Below are 22,189 nucleotides of genomic sequence, written 5' to 3' on the forward strand. Positions count from 1 at the left end.
TTACTTCCTGTAAAACTATCTTAAAGCTGGCATTTGTTTGGTGGAGGAAAACCAATTCATGGAAAGCAAGCGAGGACTTTGGGAAGACGTAATACTTTTTTTAATAAGGAAAGGGAAGCCGCAGACATTATGGTCTGACCGCTTTTGTTATCCTGTGGTGTTGCATTGTGGCGTAAGAACTGTAACATTCTTCTAAACAGCCGAGTTGTATATCCATAGAGCGCCGGGCCCCTGCTATAACCGGCCCCTTTGAAAGGGCTGCCAAATGTCGGCTTCGAGTCAAATTCCGCACATCATTGCCGCCCCCCGGCCTTCATGTTTGGATTAAGTGAGTGATGGTAATTGCTGCTAAGGCCCTGGACTTTAAATGTCACCTTTCTACACACCAAACACAATCGTGCCCTAATGTCCACTCGTAATTTGAGCTCGACCTTTGACTGGACAATGCCTGAATCCGTTTCTTTCGGAGACAGAAATCTCCCTCCTTTTCTCTCCTCCCTCATATTTAGCAGACGAGGAATCATGACGGGATTTTCCCAAGGTTTCCTCCTCCAGCCATCTATTGTGGGTTTTTAGATATAAATTAAACAGAGATTGTGTTTTGTTATCATGCCTATAAACATTATTACAGGAAGACATTTGTTCGCACATCTTTTGTTCACATCATGTTATTTCAAACCGGCATGACTTTCTTTCTTCTGTGGAACACAAAAGAAGATATTTTGAAGAATGTCTCTAACCAAACAACATGGCTCCCATTGACTTCCAATGTATGGACACAAAAGCACGGAGACATTTCTCAAATTATCTTGAGTCATACTCAGGCTTTGAGTGACATGAGGGTGAATAAATGATGACAGACGTTTTCTTCTGTGTGAATTAGATAATAATAAAAAATAATAAAATTCTGTCATCATTTACTCACCCTCTTGTCATTTTAAACCTCTTCTGGAGAACACAAAAGAAGACATTTCAAAGAATGATGAAGACATTTCAAAGAATGTTGGTAACCACAAACAACGGCGGTACCCATTCACTCCTATTCTATGGACAAAATGAAGCATATCTCAAGTATACAACACAAATATGTTTCTTGAAGGAACTCATTTACACACCCTTGGGTTCTTCCAAATCTGTATAAATGTCTTTGTTCTGATGAACACAGAGAAAGATATTTGGAAGAATACTTGGAACCAAAGAGTTCTTGGCCACCATTGACTACCATAGTAAGAAAAATTGCTTTATAAATATCTTTGTTCTGTTGAACACAAAAGAAGATATTTTGAAGAATGTAGGAAAGCCAACATTTCTGGGGCACTTTTGACTACTTTTGTAAGCCTTCCAAATATCTTTCTGTGTGCTCATCAAAACAAAAACATTTATACAGATTTTGGGTGAACAGTTCCTTTACTGTGTGCTCGTGTTTTCATAAAACCTCATAGGATTTCATCACATATAATAACTAATGAAATACTCCTGCAGTTCTAATGTCTTTAAAAAAAAAAATTGTTTTTTCTTGCGGATTAAACCATACACCTGTATCAGCTAATCTCTCAAATGCTATAATCAAACACCGACAGCAACTTCATGATTCCCCCCAAAAATGCTCATCGTCAGCACTCCTGGAGGCCACAATAGGTCTCTGTGAGACGGATTTGGGGTCAGACCGGTGCTGCTTTCATGTCTAGAGACTTCGGGACTCCTTCGGTCACTTAAATCCACAGGTGCTGAGAGGGGACGTCTGTGCCCTGTTCAACATGCTCAACATTCCCCACTGCTATTCGATACAGAGGTGAATCAGAACATCCCAGAGCTGATGACTAAATAAACATTGAACTCATTCATCAGCTCAGCAGTCACATGTTCATCCTGCTCACGGATTTCAGATGCATGATCTCCGTTGTTTATTTTATTTAAACATGTTAAATAGGAAGCACATGGATCATGATGCAAGTTACATATCCTAAAGGGTTAACCATTTAAGATTAGCATTCAGATGTTTCTCTTGTGGGTGGTTTACTTGAAGGGATAAAATGCGTTTTAGCCTTTCGGGCCACATTAACAAATTATCCTCATTCAATAGGATTGCATTGTGGGACTTCATATCAGTGTGCTGGAACCTTTTAAAAACAAATACGCAAGTCCAATGTGCCATTATTCAATTAAATTGGCACATGGCCCTGATACCCACTGATACACATGTTAGTCCCCAATCCGTGGTGATTTAATAGAGAATAGGAAAATGAAGAAAGCAGGACGGAAAAATGTAAGTGCCGTCTGCTCGAGACCCCAACATAAAACAAAACATGATAAGGCCTGCCGTTCTGCACTGCTGTTGCGTTACCATCTCATGGAAAAATCTGGCAAAAGAATGTACACAAAGATCAACAATCCGACATAAATCCTGGCAGCCTAACCTTCCCAAAACATGTCATAGAAATGAAAGGATTTTCCGAGCAATAAACCTTAATTTTTCTGTCTCTGTCGGTTCATCTGTGAAAACAGAATATCGCCTGCAGGACTAACAGCAATAACCTTGTGACGCTTCCTCTACAAAGACGTTTGATGTTGTAGGGCAAAGCAGATATTGGGTATTGTGGCCAGGGAATGATTGTAGGGCATTCTGTAATTTGAGGATGTTCTTTACAGAATAATGTGCAGCATAATAATGACAGCAAATTAATATCTCAGATGACTCCATGTCATTCAGCGGTAAAGTATGTATCACCTTTCTGTGTTCTTTTATTCTGTCCAATGGGTCTATAGAGGGAGGGGGACTTTATTACCTCCTGCAGGTTTCGATTCAGTTTTGATTGATGAAAAATTATTCTCCACGAAAAATGCATCTCAATATTTTAGTGAATAAGAGAGGGGGACTGTGTTTGGTGAGAATAAAAAACAGGAATAAAATCTGTCCACTATGTGACAATGCATCAGAATGCTAGTTCTTAAATCCTAAATAAAATATACAGTACATCTGATTTGTACATAAACCTAAGTCTAAATACCAGTTTCCTGTTTATTTCCTTATTTTCATAATGTTTCCCTTATGACTCTATACTGCTGAAATGTTTTCGTGAAGTTTCTTTGCAATGATTCAAAGCTGTGAAAAGCATTATATAAATAAATCTGATGTTGTTTTTATGTTTGCCGTTATTCTGAGGAGCTGAACAGTTTTGTATTGTTTTTTCTGAACAATGACTATACATTTCTATTCAGTTCTATTCTAGTCAAATAACTTTTCCTCATATGTAATGTTTATATTTGTTTGCATTAGCATTTTTAACAATAAATCAATTTATCATTCTATTCTATTCAAATAACTTTTCCTTATATGTAATGTTTACATTTCCTTTTTTTTAACAATAAACCCATTTATAATTTATCATTCTATTCAATTCAAATAACTTTTCCTTATATGTAATGTTTACATTTGCTTTTTCAACAATAAACCAATTTATCATTAAGCCAATTAGATCAAATTAGATCATGCACTTCAGCAGATCAATCCAAAAGCATTTGAGAAACAACTGTAATGCAATTTGTGCATCATTTTTTTTTCTCCCACCTGTATCAACAGCGGCTTTGCTCCACGCACAGAACCAGGGCTGTGCCAAGACAACACACTTCTGACAGGGCTGCGTCTTGGCCTCCCAAGACGCCTTTCATGTGGAACATAAAAGATAAAAGCCCTGGAAGGTACACAAGAACAAAAGCAAACATTGAGGCAAAAAACAAAAGATACATTCTGTATTGTCAATTTCTCCAAGTAATGATTCACTTATGTTGCATCTTGATATACCTTTCAGATTTATGGTGCAATTTCAGGTGTGTTTCTTGACAATGAGCACGGCAAACGACAGAAAACAACAACACTAGAATTTCAGACTCTGAAAGCGCCGTTATCATTCTGTCGATCTTTTAGAGACCAGACCAAAAGATAACTTTCAAGTTGAGGAATGTGAAGATTCCTCTACAGTACACCTCCGTTGCTTTGAAAACATGCATGTTTCTCTCTCACTAAAAACACACAGCCACGAAACATGTCTAAATATTTTTCAAAGATTTGATAGCAGGAACACCTAGTTTTGTTGTTTAAAATATACGATAGTGCTCTGGAATAGACAGTGGCTGGGTTATCGGTGGTACTGTGTGTGAAGCTAAGACAAACATTAAAACAAACTCTATTGAAACTAATTATAAAATCTTAGATCTGCCAGGACAACACTTCGGCACATTGCCAATAAAGATGACAATAAAGATAACCATTTCTGACCTAGAATCAAGCTAATAAAGAGCTTTCATCATACAGTTGGTTCCCATGGATGCTTACCTGTACATAAAAGAGATAGCTGGTTCTGTGAATCAGGAATGTCTTCATAGCCAATCCTTAATATCCCGTAAGGAAAGGAAAGTGTATCAAAGCGTTCGATAAGAATTTTAATGGTGCATAAGTCTACAGTATGCTGTCATATTTTAAAGAGTTTTAGGAAGAATTTTAAAGAGTCTTTCAATCATTTTTTTCAATAAAAAGATAATACATAGAGACCACAGCTGTCAAGCACCATCATATAGCACTTAAATCATACAGACCAATTTTATGGCACTTTTATGAGTTGTCTTTGTGTAACAGATTTTTGAATCTTACAGATTCAAAAGCACATGTTTATTTCATTGATGCACTAATGATAATGTTTAAGGATGATTATTATGGAAAAAAGTACTGCATATAGTCTACATCTGCCTAAGATAAACGCACGAGGAAAAAGAAGACCGGTTTAAAATGATCTCAATTATCTCAGTGTCATTATTCTCAGTCTCTCCCTCAGCCGAGCTGAATACTAATGGAATCAATGGTCAACGGGAAAAGGACGAAGACAAATTGGGCTGTGTAATGAATTGAGAGAGGCCCTTTGATCTTTGACCTTGGCTATTGCGGCACTAATGTAGTTATCCTTCATTACGTGCCATCCCACCTCTGTGCTAATACGGTAAATGTCCTCAAAATTGCCAACAGCAGAGGAGAAAAACAGTCAACCAATGTCACAGCATGAGTTCTCGAAACATGACAAATTACAGCTGTTTGCAACGCCTCTGAAAGAACACATAGAATTTTGGGCTCTTCTCAAAAATCGACACTTTCTCCAGATGTGAACCTTTAATAATAGAAACATGACCAAGTTCATTCTTTACTCCAGCATGTGCATACTGAAAAATGGTTTAAAGGATCAGAGCACTATGTAGAGCTTGGCAATCCAAAAAGTACTAGAAGCGAAAAAATTCTGTCCCTTTACGTGTTGTGTGTCTCCGAGTGACTACTGTATGTCAATTTACAAAAATGAGTCTCTGCCTAGAATTAGTCTATTGACATTAACTGAATCATACAGAAGAGACATTACCCGTTAGGTCTAAGAATGAGTACATTTCTTATATTTTGGACTAAACCTTCTTGATCTTGAACCTTTCAAATGACCAGCGAAAGAAATGATGACACATCAACCACAAAATTAACCAGCTTTCCTGTAGCTCAGTGGTAAGAGCATTGCGTTAACAAGGCAAGGTTGTGGGTTCGATCCCAGGGGATTGCAAATACCTATGTAAAATGTATAGGATAAAGCAATTTAAGTCGCTTTGGATAAAAGCGTCTGCCAAATGCCTAAATGTAAATGTAAAATAAAAGTCAAAGAATAACTCCCACTGCAAAACCAAAACAATCCAGAATTCATGAGACGTCTGAGGAAGGAAGTCATTATTTAAGCTACTTCTTATCTGTAAATGCAATTTACCCTGCTGGCCTGAACTACCAAAGTTTAATACAACAGATAACAAATTGGGCACTTCGTCTGCCAGATGTAAAGGAGTATGTGTCCAGCCTTTATGGATAAAAGCTTTCACGGACTACTTTCTTCCTGTTGAATCAGTGACGTATTGATTCAGGGATTGAAATTGTCCATTAAGTGCAATTAAAAAAGGGCTCTAAAGGCAAGCCAGGAACACACGTTTTAATCACAACACTGTTTTTTTTTTCCATTTCAGACCACTTTAGTAGACAATGTGATTAATGTTAGCTATATAGAGTGAAACCCTGAGTGCCACAGACAGTCCAGAATACAGTTAGATACAATGTAAAAATAGCCATAAACATAACACACAAGCTACAAAGTGTACACATAATAAATCAGAACAATTGTGCTAAATGTTAAGTTTCAATGCAGCATTCTTATCCTCAATCCTATACAGTCTTCCGGGTTAAATTAAATACATTCCCTGAGGGCATTTCACTATCTGTTCTGGTTATTTTGACAAATACAATTTTTTTAAACCCCTCAACACAAATGGCACATTTAGTTTTAATGCACACTTGTATTCAAGCCCCTGAAGCTCTCATATCATGAAAACAATACCTGGATCTGTGATGGATCAGTAAATGTAGGTAAACACTTGCTGATTGTAACTTTGTTCTCGCCGTTTACGACTTTACTGCGCTGATAACAAGTAAAGGACAGATAAACTCTGATATCGGCTCGACAAAGCCTTAACTAAACGTTGAAGATACGCGTGAAAGTTGATCATTAAAGGGCCTAGAAAGATGAATGGATACATCTGAACACTCCCTCTGTGTGTCATAGGTCGGACAAACAGATCGGCCCGCCCCTGACTCACACTATTGGTTAAACCACAGTGCAGTTTAAGCGCCGAGACGCTGCGTAATGTCAACCTTCCCGTGGTAAACTTTGCTTTTCATGGGAAAGTTATAACCAATAATTTGGGCAATACTGTTGTTGTCAGGTATGCGTACAGTTTTAACACTTTAAATCTGATGTACAATGCACGTGCCTTTATTTCTGATGCACGTTGAAGAACTCCACGCGTCACTCTGATGAAACATACGTTGCGCGTGTTACATTGTAACAATGTTAGTGATGTTACAGTATAAATGTTACAGTGGTGCAAAGTAAAGCAGCGTGTTTCCACTCAGCGCCATTCGCTTGTTCTGGAAGGAGTGTGGAGTTACACATCCCAGATTTCCAACTTTTCCCTCTCACACTCCAATCCTTCCTGTTTCTACACAGCGGGAACGCGCTGCTGCGGGATTATGAATGGGATTTCTGAGGGAAAACGATCATCGTTCGCGTTCAAGTTCGCACTGACTCGGATAGTTTAAAGAGACGCGTGGATTGACGTGTAGCCAGTGTAAGCGTACGAGGTCTCGGGTAAAACAGCACATCAAGAGGAGCACTTACCTGTCGCGCTTACCTTCAGGAGGATTCATCGTTGTGAAGTTCGCGTTGAATGGGTCGTTATAGTTCTCATCTAAACCTGTCTGGATGGGATGCACCGTGAGCTTCATCTGTTGTGAAGAAGATTTTCTGCAGATGCCTTTGGATCAACATGTGGAGAAGAAGAAAGAAAACGGGCTCTTGTCTAAGGTAAGACGCGCATGTGATGAAGAAAGCGTTTGATCTTGTCGAAGCAGCTGGAAAGGAGTTCAGCTTTTATTTGAATCAGTCGGTCGGATTTCATGGGTGAAAAATAGTAGATGCACTAGTATTTACATTTTCTTTTGACAGACCTACATGTTCTTTCTATTATTTTTATGCTTTGGAATAGTTGAAAATCAAACATGACTGACATGACACCAGTTGAGCTATGGGGACTATGTAGTGACCACCATAAAATCTACAGTATCTCATAATTTAGCTCATTTAAAGTAGTCACCAGTTCCCCATGGGGTGCATCCTGGGATGCTTTTGAAGGTTTTGAACCTATGCAGGACATATCTGAGCTGCTTTTTCTGCAGTCACTAAAGAACGATTAACTTTGGGATTTGGGCAGTGGATTGTTCGGTGATGAAAGATGAGTTCTTGCTATTGATTGGTTTAATTCAGAGATGTGTGCATTCTGACCTCATGCCATCAGTTTATAAATCTATGGATTGTTTACAAATAAATGTGTCCTATAAAAAATGTAGAAAAAACCTAACAATGAAGATCAGTTATTATAAATATAAATAATAATAATATTAACAGTTTGTTTTCTAAATGTCAAACCATTGGGCACATGTACAGTATATTTGTCAACTACCCCATACTAGTAGGCCTATAGATTTAAGTCTTAACAAATTCTGTTTTATTGCATATTGTGTTGTTATTATAGGGTAATGTTCTGTCCGGTTGCAAAACTACTAACCAGTTTGACAAGTGTATTTGTGCTTCTTGAATATGGCTGAAATGGGACCCTTGTGATGGGGTGGTCTTCGCTGGGCGGTGGGGTCAGATTTAGAAGGTCAGTCAGGGCGTAACTTAGGGCAGCAAGACTCGAGCAACAAGGTCTGCATTGTTGCTTTGCTCTCCGGCAGAGAACCAGCTTTCTAAGAGGAATGCTGTTTTCTGATGCTGCATGCTGTTTCCTTTTGGTGCCATTGTGACATTAGCTTCTAAACCTGGCTCACCCCAATATATTTTAGGGTGATAATAGGGCCTATATTTTTTGTAAGTTATGATGGGAATGTTTATCTTTTATCAGCACTGGTATCTTGGTTTGTAATGCTAATGTGTTTTGCCTCTGTAGTGTTAAGCAATCCTTGATGTCCGTCGCGTGTTTTAAAGGAATATTCTCAACGGAGCACAAAAGGACACATTTTTAGAACATCGTTGCACTAAAATAAAACGACACCGCTGGGAAATAGTAACAGTCTTATGGACTTACTGTTCGTCTAACTTTGATTGGGCATTCGGATCATGAGAGCAATGTGCATTTCTTTTTAGATGGTAAAAGTTTTATTTTGAAGATAAAAACTAGCCATAACTTCTAGTCTAGAGACCTGTGCTGCTGCATTTTTAAAACATTTGCATACAAATCTGTAGTGATCCTTATGCATGTAATTATCATTTTAATTCAATTTAATTTAAATAACATAAAAAGCTTTTCTCCTAGGGGTAATTGAGGCGTTACAGGAACAGAGAAAAACAGATGCAAAAATGTAAATGATAGGAATATTTAGATATCTGCCTTGCATGATATGATCACTTCACTTGTAATGTGCATTCGTTCGCGCATAAAAATGTCTAAAATAAGTAGATGGAAAAAATCCACGTGTTTTAAATGAGACGAAATGCTTAGAGTTGTTTAAAAGAAGTAGGTGTCTTTCATCCCTCCAGTGGGAATAAATCAGGCAGACGGCTCTGTGGTGGGATTAGACAGGGTTGGGGGATAGACTGACAGCAAAGGGGAGGTGGAAATTCCAGGGATTTGCAGGGCAGTGAAAATCTACAGTTACCTGCATCAGGTAGCTCTGTGGGGTAAAACTCTGGGTAGTTTGTGTTTGAAACACTTGTAAGAGCTCAGAACAAGGGCACTTAACCTACTAAACTAGGGTAATAGAGAACCGCTCCCTTAATTGGGCACATCGCGTTACGCCCAACACTTTCTAGTTTATTAACTTGTTCAGACAAAAATGTGAGGTTGTGATTTGACTGAGTTTATGAATCCTGGGGCTGTGTTGGGGTTATAAAAAGGTGCTTGATCTTGAGTAATCAACAAAGTTTGCATTAGCAAGACAGAAATACCAGGAGGTTTGATCTTCTTTGGAATAATGCTTCTCTAGGGATCTTTGATGTCTTAACTTGGTTCCTGTCGGCAAGAGTTTATTCATACAGTTGTTTAGCGTGGCTGTGTTAAAGGAGCACCAAGCAGAACAGCAGAAATAATGATCGTTTTCAAACAAGTTTCAGAAACTCTCCATCTGTCATCTGACTTGCCCAATATTCCATACAGTAACATGATATATTGTGATACAAACAATTTGTGTTTCTCAAATGTATTGTAAAGCGATATTTTACAAAATGACATCTGTTTAATTTTATTGGGTGAGTTTCCAACATGTGTCAATGTATATAATGCTTTCGTACTTTTACTGCTTTACGAAATTCAGTCTTATGGTTTTGCTTTTTAAGTCCTTTCTTAAAACTAAAATTTTACAAAAACTAGACAGAACTTTTTTCCATTGACTTGGGTAGTTGAAAAATAAACCATACATGTGTCCTATGGTGTGACAGCAAACATTTAGAACTAACAATGAATATAAATCTCTCTCTGTGTGTTTTGTGTTTTTATATTATAAATATAACATTTACATTTAGTCATTTGACAGATGCTTTTATCCAAAGCGACTTACAAGTTGGGTAAACAATTGAAGCAATTGGGTCAACATTAGGACAACAAAAAGCAATTTTTGTTTAAATTAATATATAAACAGGTTTTTTCTAAATTTTAGCTGTCACGCCATAGGACACCTTAGGAATTGGTTTATTTGTCAACTACCTACTTGCAGAATTGAATTCTAAAACAAGCTTTACATTTTTTTTATATTTTGGAAATTAATATTTATATAATAAACATGTTTCTAAGTATATATATATATATAGACGTATAATTTAATTTGATGCACGCGCCTGGCCTAAGTTACCCCCAGTCTGTGTTTGGTTATCGGTATGGCTAGTGGCTTGTTATAAAATTGTAACATTTAAATTATATTTATATTAATTAATATTAATATTTTCTTGTATGTTCATTATGTTTAATTTAAATGAAAAACCACTCAACAGTTATTGATTCTTTGTTGAGGTCTAGCAGAAGTTCTTAATAATCTTTGTTTATGTGGTTGCCTACATAACCTTCTATAATAAAATTGAAATAAATAGTACAATTTCAGTTTCATTATTTTCAAATTTTGATCTAGAAATAATGATTTATAACATTAATGGAAATAAAGCTTGCATTGCAATGAAATGAGAGTGACCGAAAAATGTCTGAATTTGTTTTTTAACTGTTGTATTAATTATGCCTCATCTTATGACATGCATGTTAGATTTCCAAGATTTTAGCTGTCCTTAAGCTGTTTTTATAGATCATTCTTCTCTCACATGGATATTCTGGATGATCTGTCAGCACCTGGCTGAATCACATTCCCTCTATCAGACAGTCAGCTCAGTGTTTTGGTCTTATCTCTGCGCACACTCGCTGTATTTCTGTCTGACTGCTGCTCAGGCTTCAAACGAAGCGGCTTTCCCTCCCCTACGTCGCCGTTCAGTCATTCCACACACGGCTGCCCGGGCCTTTGTGCGATCACAGAGCAATTGTGCGGGACACAATGGGTTCCTGAGTGAAAAACACAGCCAGTCAGGTGTAGAAACATGTGCCGGTAAAAGTCATCTCCTGCAACGCCCCGCCCCCTTTTTTGCTGGCTCTCATGTCAGACATTTTGGTCAAGGTCATGTTTGTTCCTTGAGATGAATGCCTTCTCTTTATTTTTAGACCCATCTTCATAAAATTCACACCCCTTGCCTCTAGCTACACCTAGTCTTAGAAGATCAAAGGCAGCCCGTCACGGTTTCCTGATCCCTGAAAGCCGGGCACACACTGTACCGTTTCTGACATAATTTTAAGGACGATTCTAGTGATTTTATTGCTTCCTTCAGGGACCAAAATTGGAGTTGCTCGCTCACAATGACCCATTAAAAGCTTTTTGGATAAATCTTCAGAGGGTGTTCTGCCAGTGCCCATCTAATGAAGAACCAATAGGAGCACAGAAACAGTTAACTTCAATCACACACGCGGCTTAAGGTCTTTCTCATGCTATGACATTGGGATTGACTCTCAAGTTCATTTAAAGCTGTTTTTACTGCCCCAGGTGCTACGGCTTGTGTTGGATTGACTTGTTTTGCAGATTCAGGTGTGGTAGATTTGGTAGAGAAAGGAAGCCCTCCCCTGTTTGCGAAGTGCTTTTCTGTAGAACGCAGATGTTGTGTAACACCTGTATTTCAGTTCTCTCTTATTTGCAGACTAGCATGCCATGCTTTAACCCTGCCAGGAAGAAGAAAGGTAGCAGGAAACCAGACCTAGGAACACTTTTATGTCTCATTTGTTAACATTAGTTGGTGCATTTGCTACCATGACACCAGGAAAGAACACTTTTGTACATTTTAACTGTAAATATTTTTTGGTCTAGGGATGTAAATTACCATATGTATGAGAAACTTGTGTTTAGTTGTGTAGTAGTAGTCACATTTAAAGGGATACTTTAATAGCAAATCAACATTTCCCCACTTTTTACTCACCCTCAAGGCATCCTAACAAAATATGTTTTTATTCTTGAAGAATGATGCTGTCAGAGTTATAATACCATATCTCATGGGAGTGGAGTGAATGGGAGTGAATGGGTGTTGACTTTTTGAAGCCCCCAAAAGTGCATCCATCGATCAAAGAACTGCTCGACTCGGCTCCATGGTCTTAATAAAGGTCTTCTGAAGCAAATCGATGCGTTTGTTTAAGAGAAATAATATTGAAAGCGCAATTAACATTGATGTAGAGCTTCCGTCATCTCTCGAATACATGGGAACCAAAGGCTTGTTTTTCCAGCTAATGACTCGACGAAAGCTCCCGCCAGAGTAGACGCTATCCTATTGGGTCACAGGAACTTACGACATGCCTGCGTCATCTGCCGGGGATGGAAGCTAGACATCAACGTTAATAGTGCTCTCACGTTCGATATTTCTCCTAAACAAACGCATCGAATCGCTTCAGAAGACCTTTATTTATGGAGTAGTTCTCCCACAAATTGAAATTCTGTCATCATTTACTCACCTTCATGTTGTTCCAAACCTGTATAACTTTCTTATTTTTTGGTTTGTTGAACACTAAAGAAGATATTTTGAAGAATATCCTATTTAAAAATTTCCTACGTGGTAGTCAATGATGTTGAATTGAATTACTAACATTCTTCCAAATATCATTCTCTGTGTTTATCAGAACAAAGAAATTAATACAGATATGAAATTACATCAGGATGAGTAAATGATGACGGAATTTTCATTTCAATTTTCAATTTTCACAGCAGTGTCGAGCAGTTCTTTGATCGATGGATGCACTTTTTGGAGCTTCAGAAAGTCAACACCCCTTCACTCCCGTTCTAACCGCTTTGAAGTAAAATGATATGTGGTATTATAACTCTGACTGCATTATTCTTCAAGAAGAAAACCATATTCAGTTAGGATTCAGTTAGGCTAAGTAAAACATGGGGAAATTTTGATTTGGTTATAAAGTACCCCTTCAATTCTGGCCTTTTAAATGTGTGTGTTGAGTTGAGGCCATGTAAAATATTGTTGGCTTGTTTGATCAGAAACTTTCCATTGTGACAATGTTTTCTTGGTCTGTTCCAAAGGGCAGAGTGGAGTATGGATGCTGGCCAAAAAACAATGAAATTTATTCTATTATTCAAGCTTTGAACAGATGGAGCCCAGTACATTTAGTCAGTTCAAAGTGATTTTCTAGATGAAGAATGAAGATGAAGACAAAAGAATTAAGTATTAAGAATTAAGAATTAAGTTCTACTTGTATCCATGGTGCTTTTAAAAGTAATGTTGAAAACCAGCAAGTGAAAGTTTACATAAAAATGTAAATGTGCATTTATTCACCCACATGCCATTCAGAACCTCTTTCTTTAGTCCAACACAAAAATAATTTTAGAAATATCTTGATGGTTTTGTGTCCAATAGAATTATCAATAGGGGTCATGTTTAAATGATGAAGGAATATTGTTCATTAGAAAAAAAAAGAAAGTTTGCATCATGGCTCATACTCACTGAGTCACTCAATCAAAAGAAGTGTCACTATATTGAGCATGTGGATTGGCAGAACAGAAGCAGGTCTGTCAGACACCGTGCCCCGCCGTTGCGTTCGACAGACCTCCGGCAATGTTGCCCCCCGCCTCCGCTATGTAATTATCTGATAAGGTATGTAGTGCAGTGAAAGTTAGCCCCAATCCCGCACAACATTCCAGTCTCCTGCTGGCCAGCAGAAAACAGTGCGGCCTCTGTGAACGGTCTCTACGGCAACTCCTGCAAGTGACCTCTGATCCGCTCCCTCCATCCTTTAATGAAAGTATCAATGTGTCAGGAACTATTTCTGACCCCTGGCTGACTTTTAGAGAACCCCACAACTGCATACGCTGAAAGTCATTCTTTGTTCTTGTGCGTACTCTGTTTCCTGAGGTTATCTGTTCTTCCACAGCAATATTTGTTCGAGTTAAGATTGCGATTTTTGAGGTCAAGCTCGTACCTGTTTTCTGTGATCTTGATGCATTGGGATTGTTCCAAAACCTAGTGAGATGCCTACCTAGCCAACGGCATGATATGTGCACTTCAGGGATATTTTGATTCCCATTCTAGTTTTGAGCGTTGAACTTAAGAAGCCGTTTACACAAGACTGTTCGAACTAAAAACTGAGTTTTTTGCGTTTTAGCTGTTCGTTTACAAGCCAATGGTGTTTTGGGGGACTGAAAACGCAAACTTTTGGAAACAAGTTTTTAAAACGATTGCGTTATCTCCTCAGTTTAAACTGAGCAGGCAGGTAGTGTTTCTTTACAAAGTGACATCGCCATCCACTGACCTGGCATGTGCAATACAGCATTCTTACTCGTTTTTGCGATTCCGTGTAAACAAAGATCGTTTTGACAACGGTGTTGTGTTTGTGTGAACACTTGTATAAAACGCGAAGGAAAATCTTATCCATTTTCCACTCCATCGTTGTCGTGTTAACGTACTCTGTGCTACTGTGCTCTGTCTGGTCATTTCAACAGAAGTCACACACACCTGTGAGAATTCAGATGAAAGGGATCCTTAGATATGGTCTTACTGTGGTGAGAAAAGACAACTTGCTTCACCTGACACTCAATAGTGAGAAAACCAGATTTTTGGACTGAGAATCAGTGAGACCGTTGAAGGCTTCTGTCTTTTAATAGACGCTGGCCAAGCCAAACAAGAACCCTGGGGTTTTCACACAACTGCGTTTTTTAGAATGGAAACTGAATTGTGTTAATGTCTACAGCAAAACATAATAGGCATCGGGTAGTGTTTCATTAAATTGCTTCTAAGATCCTATAAACCTTTGCTGACTTTTAGATTGGAGCATGACAACATGCATGTGCTATTGTTACATGAGTGGGTGATGATTAAGATGCAAATAGAGTGAAACAGGTGTAAAGAATGCCAACACAAAGAACTGCTCGTTTCAGATTACTTCATTCCATCACCGAAGACCTGCGTGAATGACACCAGGATATCATTTTTCCAATTCCCCAATGCTCACGCTTGGTTTAAGACTTAGAAAATGACAGTTCGCTCGACGTCAAAATCTTGACAATCTGAAACCTGAGAAAGGGATTCACGCTATCTCACTTTCGTCCATTGAAGACAGAAAATTGGTGTTTGGGAAGTGATGTGTGAGGCACTGTGTGTAGGCTGTGAATAGGACGGTCAGATATGTGGTTCGGAGGCTTTGAGAACGTTACAGATCCACTGATGCAGAGACTCTTTCACAAAGACTCTGTCAACAGAAGATAATGGCATACAAAAGACTTTAATACAGTCACTTAAAGCTACTTTAATGCAGCGCGGGCATCGCTTTGAGGATGAGATGACTGTCCACATGATAGATTAAGGGTTAAAGGCGACTGTATTTTTCCCAGAGTTCCGCTTGCGTGCTCTCTTTGTGGGGTATAACACGGCTTGTCTAATTTAAACACCTCTTTTGGCCAGAGACCGGACAAAATGTGAATTCTACGCAGCCGTTTCCGTCCAGATCGCCGTCTTTGTCTGTTGATGAATGTGGCTTTTATGTCGGATTTTTGTTGACACTTTTCTGCCAGAGGGATTTTCTTGTCAGTTTTCTAATACTTGGCAAAGAATCGTGTCGATCGCACTTGGCAACCGGGAACTCCTACAACGTCTTGCTTGTCTCCTTTTGTGGCTTCTTGCAAGATTTTGTGGTGATGGACAGGGTGGTTTGATTCGCATTTGGATTCATATGGTGCTTAGATGGTTTTAGCGATCATTTAGTTCTATAAACTTGTGTAATTGGTGGGGCAGAGCCATTTAGGTTGGGTTCCTGGCGAAGTTTTTTTACCAAGGGATGGTAATATATCCTCTCTGACATGCGGCATTTACTCTGAATACACGCAGGAAGAAAGACAAGTTTTTTTCTTTCCATTTCACGCCAAATGTTGTAACAAGCCAAGGCAGATAATGGTAGTTGACTTGCTCTGACTGTTTCTAAGGATAGGCTTGCACACTTCCACATTCCGTGTAAGTGGATTTTTTTACACTGCGATTCCAAGTGCTAGTGGACTGTAAGAAATTCCAAGGAATCTGATCCAACTGTTCTTCATTTTGATCATGTTTCAATGGAGCGAAGGTGTTTCAAGAATGTCAAACTCAGACACAGTTCCTAGCAATTTCCATGTGAACAACTTTGATTCCCAACTGCATAGCAGCAGGTACCCGCGTAATCTCTCCAGGTCTGGGATGCATATTGTTAATCCAGTGTTTTAAAAGCCCACCCTTGATCAATGCAAAATAAAACTCAAAGAAAGACATACTGTATGCCGCATGTTGCAAAGACCAGGATTTTGAGACTGTTCGGCTGGTGTGGCACCTTTAGGGATTGGCATAGCTGTAGACTCCAGCGAGACTTTCTATCCCATTAGGCATGAAGAATAATTTTTCATCATTTTTTTTATGGGGTGGAGTCACCGGGATGACTCACCCGGGATTACCCAGACACGCTTTAGATGCCAAACTGAATCAAGTTACGTGCCATCTGAGGGGAAGCGCAAGTGCACCACGCCTGTGAAATGAAAACACATGTCATGTTGTCATTCTGATGTCTCTTTATAGATGGAGCGCGTTCCTCTGAATGGAACATGAGCTGGGTCTTCTATATTCTCCAATGGCGCTAAGCTTCAAGGGAGATGTGTCACATTCACATGTTTACAGAACAAAGCGATGTTTTGTCCAATTGTGAGTTCTCTTAGGACATGACAAGCTATTTAATAATGTGCCTTTTGGTGCTCAAGATAGTCAAGGCGTAAGATTGTTCTCTTTGTGTCTTCGCTGGTTTTGCCGTTGGCTATAAACTCTCCGGAGTTCAGCAAAAAGGTCTAGGAACTCGTCTAGTGGACGTAGGTCTGTGGTGGGGTCTCTAGTACCATGGAGATGACAAATATTTGATCTTTGAATAAAGTAATTGTTTTGAAGAAGGCATTGCTTTTTTTAGAGAGTCTATTTTAAACATATTTGTGTGCAAATATTGACACCTGCGTGCCACTTTAATCTTACAGTTTTTAATGAGCTTTTATGTCAAATATAAGAGAAGACAGATAAATACATTCCCTTAATTGATTTTAAGTCTGATAAAATTATTTTATGCAGAATCATCTAAAAAAAAAAAAATCCTGATGAAGGTTGTAGCCGTTGATAAATGCGTCAACACTCTGTGTTATCTGAAGATTGGTGTATAGAGTAATTCAATGTCACCTTCAGTGACACACAGACGCATGTGTCTCTGAGCCAAACGCACGTGGCAGTTAATTTTTCCTAGAGCCGATGATATTTCAGATATACCAGATGAGAATTCTGCTGTTGTATTGAGATGCTGTTTTAATAGAATGTGTCAGGTGGAGGGCGTCTGTGCATTCATCACTGACTGACGCTCATCTGATGTTCAGATCTAGATCCGCAAACACTAAATTTCACAATATTAGTCAACATTATTTCACAATTATACATTTTATGTTAAATTTTGTAGTTTCTTTTGATCTATTGGCAGAGCATCATTTTATCAGTGAAAAGGACATGGGTTTGATCACAAGGGCACAAACATACTTATGAAAATAATTGACAGTGATTTCAGTCTATACATTAAGTTTACATTTTATTTTAATTGTAGTTGTTAAATATTTAGAATTGACTTGTTTCTTATATTCTTAGTTTTAATTTTTTGCAAATTTGTAGTGAATTTGTCATTTAATCATTTATTTTTTAATATTCCTATTTACATCTATTTATTATTAGTTTTGGTTTCAGTTTACTTTACTATAGTTTTTATTTATCTCCACTTAATAAATCAAGTGCTTACAACTTACAGTATTTTGTTTACTATTAAAGCAGCATTTCTAATTTAGTTAAATTTTATTTTAATCAACAGAAATGCGTTCGCTTTAGCTAACTGTAAATGGCTTTGGAGGAAAAATTTTAATGTGTTAATGTGTTTGTAGTAAAAGTAGTAATTTAGCTTGAACTTATTTTAACTTACTTAATTAAATTAGGTCTGTAAGATAATGTTTGAAATTATGATCATGATTATTTTGCTCAGTTTTCACCACAAATTGATCATCACAATTATTGTGTCAGTTCTGAACTTTATTTCACTTCTGCATATTCTTAACACCTCAATGCCATTTAATACATGTTAGTCTGCCGCTATTTAACTTTTGTGATCCTTCAGAAAATGACATTTTTGTTGGGGAAAACTATTTGAAAAGTTACAAAGTCCATAAGGTCCCAATCAGAAATTACCGATATAACATCTAACTGCCGTGTCTGTCAACCGAGTCCACCGGCTTTTACTCCATCTAATGCAAGAACAAAGCTCAGAACTGCACCTTGTGTGGTTTTACACGCACGGCTGACTGGTGCATGTCTGCCAGGCAGGCGGTAGCTGATGACACTGAGGTGTGGAGTGACTGAATAGCAGGCGGTGAAAGCTGATGATTATATGCATCTGTTGTGAGATCAGTGAATGACATCAGGCAGAAGACACTCACAACACCCCCACACTGCAATCTGACCACACACTTATCATCGCAGACATCTCAATCACCTGCTTTCCTTCCTCCTGCAGACTGCTTAGGCTACTAGAGACGATCCACCAGCGGTAGCAAGACTCATGTGCTCTGGGTACAATACTCCCTGACATGATGCACGGGGGCTTTGGGTGGTTGCCGGGGTGTCGCTTTGTGGTTACTAAGATATTTTTAGTTTGTTGTCTCGGGGTAGCTCTTGTGTTGTGGGTCAATCATCGTGGGTCTTCATGATACTGGTCTGTCTAAATATGTCTGTGCATGGTCAGAGTTTACTAATGTGACATTTCAGACTGAGAATGAAGTAGCTTTAATGAAATTTAGACCCTTTTTTTCTTACTAGAACTGCACGATGTTTAAGAATATGTGACTTGATATTTGATGGTTTAAGTTGGTATATTTTATATATTGTGAACTATATTGAAATATCATAAAAACTTGATTACGTAACTTTTTGACGTAGTAAAATCGTTCAGTCACTGCAAGCCATAGAAATATTCCTATGTATTCACCCATGCACTATTTGGTTTTTCTTTTGCAGTCCTTGTATTCACACAGTGCAGAACAATTGCACCTCCGTCACATGTGAGAAAAATTGATTTTGACTTTTTATATTACAGTATCAAACCAATTTTTATTGCATCTGCCTGACCGGATAAAACATGAATAATAACAAGATAAGAGCTCTTGGCCACAAGATGGAGGTGTTGTTGTAACAAAGAAACACAATAAGCATTGTTACTGCCACTAGTCAAGACTGGTGTGTGTGGTGTGACCCCATTTAATGTTTTTACTGGAAACCAGTGCCTCCATTACAGTCAGTTCAGTTTCCTATTGTCTCTCTCTGAAAAAACAAAACATGCTGCAGCTGTTTAACTTTTGTAAACAGTTCAGTGACTGTTTAAAGCTGAGGTTTATTATAAGGTAAACATCCGTATATATATCTTTTTTTAGATAAGCTGACTGTGTTTGTGTTAGATGACGTGATGAAAGCTTGTCATTGTGTTTGGCTTCCGCCTCTGATTAGTGCAAGTACAGTATGTCCAAAATAATATCTCATTGAAATTATTTGAGACTGGAAATTTTATGAAATCCTGTTTTTAATGTTCTTAAGTCTTGATATTGTCTTTAAATAAAAAAAGACACTTTTAATAAGGCCCGTCAATTTATCGCATTCAGAATAAAAGTTTGTGTTTACATAAAACGTGTCTGTGTACTGTGCATATTAATTTAGTATTCATAAAAACATACACATACATTCATATATTTCATAAATTCATAAACATTTATACATCATTTTAATTATTGCAAAATATAAATCAATACATGCAAATATTCCCAAACTATGTATACATGCATGTATGAATGTATGTATGTATAAATGTGTATGTGTTTATAAATAAAAAATGAATATGCACAGTGCACAGACATATATTATGTTAACACAAACTTTTATTCTGGATGTGATTAATCGCGATTAATCATTTAGCAGCCTACTTTTAATAAAACCCGTAATCACAGTCCCTCCCTTAAGATTATAATTAATGGTTTTATTATAGTCATTTGTAGTGACCATGTTTTTTACCAAAATATTTGTAAGACCACAGTAAATTTGTGGTTACTGTGGTTTCACTACAAATACAAGTCTAAAACTATGATTTGTATAGTTAACTTTTGTAAGAGCTCCAATGCTGAATTTTTCCTTGTCTGGTCGGTTCTGACCGCAGGACAGTAATTGCGTACCTCTCTGCAGGAGGGGCAGAAGTATCTAATCCCCTAAAGGGTTCACACGCTCCCTCCTTAACCCATCTCATCCCTAACAAGACCCGGCAGCCTCACAGTGGAAACAGCCCCTCACCAAACAAACCTCGGTTATCCTGAGAGATGACACAAATGTCACCGTGGGCTGACATTCCTGGTTATAAACAAATATTCACGAACGCCTCCATTCTGTCGCTGACTCGGCCCTTGGTGTTTTGGAAAGACGAGCCTCCTATTCAGCCGCTCTAAACATATATGAATGTGGCAGTTATGTATTCCTCACACGTAAGCTTCTGTTTACTGTTTCCTAAATGCGGAGGGTGTAATTGTCTCGCACTACAATGTGCTGGGTGTTTCCCACAGTGTGTAGCAAAGTGATGCGTTCAAATGTTTGCGTGTCTGTTACGGTTTAGTCATTGGTTTGGTTTGCATGCGTTTACATTTATGCATTTGGCAGACGCTTTTATCCAAAGTAAATTCAATCTAAACGTTCTTTATCAGTATGTCTTTTTCCTGGGAATCAAATCTGTGATGTTTGATCTCTAGTACTAATTGTTAGATAAGATGTTATGATGTTAAAATATTTTTTTGTTAGTAACTAACTTAACACTTTTCTCAATGAAATTGGATAGGAGTGAACAGGAGACGTGTTGACCGCTTGAACCTATTGCCCTCCACAGATATTAATATAAGGTGTAAACAGGCCTGTTTAATCTTAAAGGTTTTCTGTGATCTTTGTGATGTCGTCCCTTAACAGCCACTGTTACGTGACGTTATTGTGGTGTGTGGTCCTGCCCACAATGTTTCCTCTGGAGTTAAGAGAGAGTACAGTCCAGGGCCAGAGGTTTCTATAGTTAGCCCATCAGGTTGTTTTGTTGTCTAGCAGGAATGTTTTCTCTGGGTGTGTTTCCTGTCGCACACTTGTGTGTTTGTGTGTGTGTGTGTTTTTTCCCATGATGTTCAGAGTCAGCACCCAGGTTCACATCCGCAGCTGACCAGCACCGGGAACAGTTTGTTCTTAAAGTGCGCCTATTTTTATTTTACTTTGAAGAAGTCTTCGTGAGATTCACACAAGATGAGCTTCAATTCAACAAACTTGTCAAGAATGTTCATAGAGATATATTTTATCCCAACATCAAAAGAACGAAATTGAAAACGATTTTGATTTTGCCATTTTTTTAATAAAAATATAAAAGATAAAAAGTTTTGAGTTGCTAGGGTGTTGCTTATGGATTCTCATTGCATGAAAGGGGACTTCTAAATCTTTGCTAACGTTTTTTTTGTAGGGCTGTTCAATAAATTGTAAATAAACTATTGCGAAAACAGGTAAAACGGTTATTGTTCCACATTCTGTTTCGCAAAAATTGTCTCAAGTCTTCTCCCTAAAAACCTACAAGGTTTCGTCAGACATATTGAATGTAGTTTATCAATTTTTCGACTCTGGTAGTGGTTAGGAGTTTTAAGTATGTTGTGGCGGTTTTAATTATTAATTTTTAAATATATTTATTATTGTTTATATTGTATAATTGTTTATATTGTATGATTTTAATTGCAATATTGTTTTATATTTTTAATAATTTTAATATTAATTTCTACATTATAATTATTTTCATAACTGTGCACCTTTAGTGTAGTGATTTGTTGCTAAGATGTTCTGGGTAATATAGGGTCTGGCTAATTGGTTGCTATGGTGATTGCAATCACCAATTGATAGTGGATCTTCATCCTTTT

General features: G+C 37.9%; 1 protein-coding gene across 5 annotated transcripts in view; it reads left to right on the forward strand.

Moving 5' to 3' along the window:
• The first annotated feature begins 7,071 nt into the window (after positions 1-7,071).
• Positions 7,072-22,189, forward strand: part of tns1b (tensin 1b) — a 171,942-nt gene continuing 156,824 nt past the window's right edge. For 3 of the 5 annotated variants that reach the window (XM_056755607.1, XM_056755610.1, XM_056755612.1), the window contains exon 1: positions 7,072-7,430. In XM_056755607.1, the coding sequence (XP_056611585.1) occupies positions 7,329-7,430 (102 nt within the window). In that variant the 5' untranslated portion in view covers positions 7,072-7,328. The remainder of the gene's footprint in view (positions 7,431-22,189) is intronic. The other 2 variants (XM_056755613.1, XM_056755618.1) reach the window with 1 other exon arrangement.

This window comes from Triplophysa dalaica, chromosome 8 (assembly GCF_015846415.1).
Source record: "Triplophysa dalaica isolate WHDGS20190420 chromosome 8, ASM1584641v1, whole genome shotgun sequence".
Classification (NCBI taxonomy): Eukaryota; Metazoa; Chordata; class Actinopteri; order Cypriniformes; family Nemacheilidae; genus Triplophysa; species Triplophysa dalaica.